At 40.1% G+C, this 7,574-nt stretch overlaps 1 protein-coding gene across 2 annotated transcripts; it reads right to left on the reverse strand.

The window, feature by feature from the left end:
* Positions 1 to 3,290: 3,290 nt before the first annotated feature.
* On the reverse strand, positions 3,291 to 7,264 carry LOC148020877 (pentatricopeptide repeat-containing protein At2g33680-like). Of its 2 annotated transcripts, XR_015694645.1 has the most exons (3): positions 7,086 to 7,264; positions 3,941 to 7,011; positions 3,291 to 3,910 (listed from the first exon to the last, which is right to left on the reverse strand). XR_015694645.1 is itself a non-coding variant. In XM_087698675.1 (2 exons), exons 1-2 carry the CDS (start codon positions 7,218 to 7,220, stop codon positions 4,522 to 4,524), a joined length of 2,625 nt encoding a protein of 874 aa, XP_087554801.1. In that variant the 5' UTR covers positions 7,221 to 7,264; the 3' UTR covers positions 3,291 to 4,521. The 2 variants fall into 2 exon arrangements, 1 of the variants encoding a protein (XP_087554801.1); XM_087698675.1 differs by having other exon boundaries at positions 3,291 to 7,011.
* Between the last annotated feature and the right edge of the window lie 310 nt (positions 7,265 to 7,574).

The following is a 7,574-nucleotide window of genomic DNA, read 5'->3' on the forward strand; positions in this document are numbered from 1 at the left end:
GAATTATCCTAAGCAATTAAAAGTATCAAAATGGTCATATCATAGTTTGCTAATGTATCTAAGGTCTCGATCCATCATAGAATACATCATCAAATGACAAGGCCTACCCCTAGAAGAAGCCTCTTGGTGACCAACCACCATTTTAGAGGCATTTTCCCACTTATGAGAGGCTCAATGATAACTAGACATGCCCTATTTTGACTCTTGGTGACCAACCATCATTTTAGAGAAGTTTTCCCACTTATGAGAGGCTTAATGGTAACGGGGCATATCCTATTTTGACCCAGATTGCATGCAGATAGCACTCTATTTTAGAATAATTTTGTACTGGCATTAATTACAACCAATAGCTTCATACATGAGCTAGCATTACTTTTCATGAGCTCCATTTTGGCATGCCCCATTTGGAGCTACCTATCAAAAGTTATGGTACATTTACCCTAATAGGCATGTGGTGGAAAACATGTTGTCCATTGTCTTCAAGACCTCATTTATGATGATTTGGTAGCCCGATTTCCATGTGCCAATGCCCATTTCATGTATACCATCTATATATATCCGTATGCCCCAATTCCTCTTGGATATGAGCTCCCCATCCCCAAATTCTTTCATTGTAATAATGATCAAAGTAGTACTCTATAGCCCCACTCCTTAGCCACTATAGTAAGTCCCTCTCATTTACTTTTGTTTTTAGGGGGGAAAAAACATTTGGGGTTAGGATGGAGTGCAAAGAGTGAGATCACAAGGGAAAGAAAACCATGGGTAAATACTCAATCACACTAACCGGGGCATAAAATATATAAGAGATCTAATTTAGGGTATCCACACATTAACAAGGAATTGTCTCTTCACCTTCATCGAGCTTTCGTGGCTTCCTCTCCTTCTTTCAATCCCTTTTTGCCATTTTCTCTCTCTTTGTAGGCTCCCTCTCTCCTTTTCGTCCTCTTTCTCTCTTCTCCTTGCAATCTTCTCCTCTCTCTCCTATCCTCTTCTTTACACTAAAACCTTAAAGTACATTATCTTTGTATAGAAAACTTGTAGAAAGATTCCAACCCTCTTTTGTAATATAGTCGACAAGAGCTTCCATATGACACCCATATAAGGGAGAGTTGCTAAATTTTAGGATTCGTCTCAATTTTCGAAGGTCCCTAAATTTTAGAAGCCTCTAATTGGCCTAAAACTACATCTTTAAAAATAGGAAACGTTCTAAAAATAGTAAGTTTTAAGTTTTGAAAATGCTTACTAAATTTAATTATTTCTATTCGTGACAGTACTCAACTCAAAAAGAAAGACTATAAAAAAGAGGCTTAAGTGTCAGAATACTTACCAAATAAGCTTCCAAGTATCCCACCATTTGTTACACCTTATAAGACATGGCTAGATACTTATCTTACGATACTCCACTTTCCTTTCTTGCACTAGCTCTCATTTTTCTCCTATAAAGACAACTTGTTTTCCTCATTCTATATCATCATTTTTTCTTGGTTGTAAACTCTTGTACATCAACTAAAGATAGCCTAACATTTTTCCCATCCCTCTCCATCATCATCCTTCACTCCATCATCATCAAATACCTCCATATTTCCTCTTCTTTCTTTATTGTTTTACAAGACAGAAAACCTACATTTCCATTCAGCACCTCCTTTTCCATTTCAAGAGTAAAGAAGTCATATCGATGTATTGAAGAAACACTCACTTTTCCTCTTTCTACTCTTATCTTATAAAGAAATTTGTTGTTTTTATTGCACAATAAGTTATGTATATGTGCATTAATATCTTTTATATGATCTTATGAAAGTGAGAAATACATCTTTTCACCTACATGTTAACTATAACTGAGTTCTTCCCTAGAGAACTTGGATTAAGTAGAAATACATTTCTTCATAGAGGATCGTCCATTTTCGACCCTCAATTTGTCTCCATTTCTTTCAATGCTCATGGCTATACTTTTCTAAGTGATTGTCATACTCAACCTCAAGTGTTCATTCTTTCTAGTTTCTTGCACAATTAAGCTATGAAAATAAGCAATGTGAGTCTTCGTTAGTCTTTTTCTGTCCTACACTCTTCTCTCTCCTCCGTAGCCATCTTCCTGACAAGTGGTATCAAAGCACTGGTCTTTGATCCCATTTAGTTCCATCATGACCAATATTTTCCATTCAAATAGTCAATTCAAGTTACATAGGTGCATGTTGTACAACTCGTAAAGGAGATTGGTGTAAAGACCAAAGGTCCTTCAAGTGAAGAGGATAGCCTAGTTAGAGCTAGTTCCAGGAAATGACAGTACTGAAGTTTTTCCCTTTGAAGCCTTGTATGGCTATAATGTGTCAATTTTCATATTTCTCTTCAGTGTGAAGATTAGCCCTCATGGAAAATAGAATTTAGAGCAGATGCATATCCTTCTTCAACAATATAAAGTAAATCCTAGAAAATCTCAAGAGCAAATAAAGATGTATGCTAATGAGAACAAGCATCATATGGAGTTCTAAGAAGAGTTAATTTTGTTGAAAGTACTTAAGTCTCGCTACTCCACTTTGAAATATGGCTCCAACACTAAGCTTACTCATAGGTTTTATGGGCCATACAAGATTCTTAAGCACATAGGAGACTTGGCCCATAAATTGAAAAATGCATTTCATGTCAATCAACTCAAACCCTTCTTTGGCACCCAAATTGATACAATGGAAGAGCTACCTCCCATTGATGAAAAATGTCTCATACAATAGATCCTTGAGGAAATCATAGGATAGCATGAAAAGAGGCTTCACTTCCAAGTTCATCACTAAGTACTTGATTAAGTGGAGAAGATTACCACTTGAAGATCCTTAGAGGTCTACATCTATCTTGGATGAGTTTCCTTACCTTCGCAATGCTTTAATGACTGAAGCATAATTACAATTTAGCCAATTGTGTTGCAAACACCACCTAAACTCTCTTTTAGAACACATTTTATTCAGTTCTATTTTAAGCAAAGTGCCACTTACATAAGTTGAAAATACTCTCTAAGAGCTTCATATTGATGTGTCACACACCCCATTTGAATTATCCCTTGAAAAGCTATAGCAATTTTTATCCAATAGGATCTATAATTGCATCAAGCTATTTACTGACTCATAACACCTTTCCACAAAGATTTAATTGCTCACAATCTTTCTTGAAGACTTCTACCCTAAGCTTCACCTCAATCAAAGACTTCATTTTTCTAATCTATTTTCTATCATTTGTAAGATTATTAAACATAGTGATACTCTATTGTGTCCATATTTTAAGCCATTGTTATATAACTTTCCAAATTTGCTTTTGTGGGCAAAAATTGAGACTTGTAAATTTCTCATCATTCATTAATACACAATTACAATCTCTTCATCTCGCCTCCTTTTCCAAGCTTTCATGGCTTCTCACATCTTTCCGGTCTTTCTTGTCTCTCTCCTACACTCTTCTCTCTTCTCCCTAGTCCTTTTCTTGACAAGCGAGTATTATAATTGCAAGCATACTACATTGTTCATTCTTTCTAGTTTCTCAAACAATTAAGGTACAAGAAAAAGTGAGTATTATAATTGCAAGCATACTGCAATGTATACTTACCTTTTTCTCTTTGTCAATGTGACAATATTACCTTTTGCTTAAATTCCTTCATGGTTATATTGTTCTCTTTCTCATTGACATAAGCTGCAAGGGTAGCTGGATGCATAAGTTCTTAACATGTGTGCATCCACCTTCACTCATATAAACTCCCTTGCACAAAATGCTTCACTATGTCCCATATCCATTTGCATGTCCCACGTTTGTTGTAACAAACTCGTGCACCATGCTTACGAGCCAATTACCTTTGTATGACATGCTTGAGAGCCACGACATGCCCTCTTATGTTGTATGTGAATCGCTCAAAACTTGAAATTTGAGTGTCAATTACCTTTGTATGACATGCTTACGAGCCAATTACCTTTGTATGACACGCTTGAGAGCCACGACATGCCCTCTTATGTTGTATGTGAATCGCTCAGAACTTGAAATTTGAGTGTCTTGTAGGGTCAAACAAATCCCTGCACAATTCAGCTCAAAATGTCCTGTCTGCCATGAAACTGAACTGCACAAAGCTGGAAAGGGACCAAAGCTGAACTTCAACATTATAAAGAGTAATATCCTGCAATCTTTATCCTTTCCAGAGCTGCTTTCCTTGTTCTTATTGCTTGGAGTAATCAGGAATCTATACAAATGCTTTACCATTCCCCATATTTCCTGCAGATGCATTTTCCATCCATATTCCGTGAATATGCCTAGCAACTTTGACCGGAACTTCAGGCTTCTCCATTTTTTAAATAAGCAGCATGGAAAAATGGCAGTCACCATAAGCACGCATGTTCTTTGTGCCATGCATAGGTATACCTTAGGTTTATCGATGAAAGCACATGCAATTTCAACTTCTCGCTATGCCCACATGGCACAATTTCATTTCTATTATCTCATGTAGCTTGTGACATCCAATCAAATGTGAGGAATACTGTTCCATTGTAATTTTTTGACCTATGCCTTTTCGCTTGCACACATAAATTCTCTGTGGAGCTGGGTCATATCCCCCACAGTAAATGGCTGTACGTCTCCACCTACACCAGTCCACCAGCAACGCCGTGGTGAATTCCATGCTCCATTTTTTGTTCTCAAAGCCTCAACCTTGTCCGCTTCTTCTTGCATGCCAGCAGCTGCATAAACATTACTCATGCAAACATACGCTGCAGCACACTTATCATCTAACTGTAAAGCGTGCTCAAAGGCCCATCTCCCAAGCTCCACATTTACCCATTTTTGACAAGCACCCAATAGAGCCAACCACAAATCAGAATCTGGTACCTTTTCAATCACGCTAATTGCCTTGTCAAAGTGACCTGCACGACCGAAAAGATCAACAAGGCAACTGTAGTGTTCTGAACTAGGGATGATGCAATAGATTGTGCTCATTATATCAAAGTACATTTGCCCCTCTTCTACTAGACCTGCATGACTGCAAGCACTAAGCAAGACACTGAAGGTAACATCATCTGGCTCTATACATTCTCCTTTCATTTTGCTGAATAAGTTGAAAACCCTTTTAACCTTACCAAGCCGAGAATATCCAGCCATTAATGCAGTCCAAGAGACAGTATTCCGTACTGGAAGCTCATCAAACACTTTTTGTGCTTCAACAAGCGCACCACAATTGGCAAACATGTTCACCAAAGTATTGCCAAGCATAATATCATGATTTTCCAATAAGCCCAACCTGCGAATCTCAGCATATATCTGCTCACCCTTCTCAGTTGCTCCTATGCTGCCACAAGCTCTCAAAATGCATATAAAAGTGACTGCATCTGGAGACAAGCCTTCATCTCGCAACTTTTCAAAGCAGTGCAGTGCTTCCTCAGAGAATCCATGCTGGGTATAACCAGCAATTAACACATTACAAGTGATCGCATCCCATTTTGGAAGCCCATCAAATACTTCTTGTGCTTTGGCAAGCTCACCGCACTTGGCATACATGTCTACCAATGCAGTGCCAAGCAGAATATCATGATTTTCCAAGAACCCCAGCCTGCAAACCTCAGCATGTATCTCTTTGCCCTTTTCAGTTGCTCCAATGCTGCCGCAAGCTTTCAAAATGCATATAAAGGTGACTGTATCAGGGGCGAAGCCCTCATCTCGCATTTGTTGAAAGCAGTTCAGAGCTTCCTCAGCAAGCCCATGCTGGGCATATCCAGCAATTAGTGCATTCCAAGAGCCTATATTGCATACTGGAAGCCCATCAAACACTCCTTTGGCTTTGGCAAGCTCACCACACTTCACATACATGTCTACCAATGCCGCGCCAATCATACTATCATGAGTTTCCAGTAAACCCAGCCTTTGGACCTCAGCATGTATCTCTTCACCCTTCTTGGTGGCTCCTATGCTACCACAAGCTTTCAAAGCACATATAAAGGTGACTGTGTCTGGGGAGAAGCCCTCGTCTTGCATCCATTTAAAGCAGTTCAGAGCTTCCTCACCAAAACCATGCTGGGCATAACCCGTGAGTAGCGCATTCCAAGAGACTGCATCCCGTTCTGGAAGCCCATCAAACACTTTTTGTGCTTCCACAAGTGCACCGCACTTGGCATACAAGTTCACTAATGCATTGCCTAGCACAATCTCATGACTTTCCAATAACCCGCGCCTATAGACCTCGGAATGTATCTCTTTGCCCTTCTCAATTGCTCCAATACTGCTGCAAGCTTTCAGACTGGACACAAACGTGACTGCATCTGGGAAGAACCCCTCCTCTTGCATCAGTTCAAAACAGTTCAGAGCTTCCTCATTGAACCCATGCTGAGCATATCCAGTGATTAGCACATTCCAAGACACCACATTCCACACTGGAAGCCCATCAAAGACTTCTTGTGCTTTGGCAAGGGCTCCACACTTGGCATACATGTCCACCAATGCAGTGCCGAGTACAATAGCATGACTTCCCAACCACCCCATCCTGCAGACTTCAGCATGTATCTCTTCACCTTTCTCAATTGCTCCAATGCTGCCACAAGCTTTCAAAATGGATATAAAGGTGATTGTGTCAGGGGAGAATCCCTCACCTTGCATCCGTCTGAGGCAGTCCAGAGCTTCCTCACCAAGCCCATGCTGTGCATATCCAGCAATTAGCGCGTTCCAAGCGACTGCATTCCGTGCCGGGAGCCCATCAAAGACTTCTTGTGCTTTTTTGAGTGCACCGCACTTGGCATACATTCGGACAAGTGCAGTGCCAATGTAAATGTCCTTCTTAAGCAACTCTGTTTTCAGGATATCAGCATGTATGCTGCTGCCTTGCTGCAAGTCCTTATGGTTGCCACAAGCTTTTATGGAGTTCATCCAATCCTGTTGTGTCTTCCGTGTAGCATACAAATCTTCGGCTTCGGCTTCAAATCTCAGCGCCTCTTGGCTGCCCCAATCATCCGTGCATGGGAGCTGCCTTGCATGAATGTGCCTAAGCTCGGAGGGCCGGGGGCCTCTCTGTGATGCAACGTCCGGAAGCGCTTACTAGATAATGAATGAAGGTGCATAAAACTGTAACAGGTCGGGATTACCTTCTTGCTGTTCTGATGGTCGCAGAATTGGGAGCAGTCTTTGAAGTACTCAACCCATAGGAAGTCTAGCTCTCCCCTGCACGATGCCATTTGAGCGCTATGAAGGTTCCCGGTGCTTACTTGAACGTGTGCCATTGATGGAAGTCTGAAGGAGGTCCTTCAGAGTGCACCAAAAGCTCACAGAGAGGTTTAATGTAGAACGAATTGCAAAAGACACACCTTCAAATTTTTATTTTGAAAAAAACTTAAAATTGTAAACTTCGAAAATTTCCAAAAAGGCCTTCAAATTTCCAATAAAAAGAAGGTTTGGAACTTTACGAAACTATGTCAAATTTTATGTGACTTTTCCCAACAAGGTTGTAGCTCGAGTTGTTTGAGCATGTGATTGTAAACACGGCTCTATGAGTTCAAACCTTGGATACATCCTCGAAGCATCTTCCAACTTTTAAGCATTTCTAAAGAAAGAAAAACTATACAAAAATTTTATTA

Source organism: Lygodium microphyllum, chromosome 18 (assembly GCF_053477565.2).
Source record: "Lygodium microphyllum isolate KBCC chromosome 18, Lygodium_microphyllum_v1.1.10, whole genome shotgun sequence".
NCBI lineage: Eukaryota > Viridiplantae > Streptophyta > Polypodiopsida > Schizaeales > Lygodiaceae > Lygodium > Lygodium microphyllum.

Coding starts and splice junctions, on each gene's coding strand:
- LOC148020877 (XM_087698675.1), bottom strand. CDS start 7,220: ATGGCACACGTTCAAGTAAGCACCGGGAACCTTCATAGCGCTCAAATG. Junction 7,012..7,085: donor ACCATCAGAACAGCAAGAAG/GTAATCCCGACC, acceptor GTTGCATCACAG/AGAGGCCCCCGGCCCTCCGA.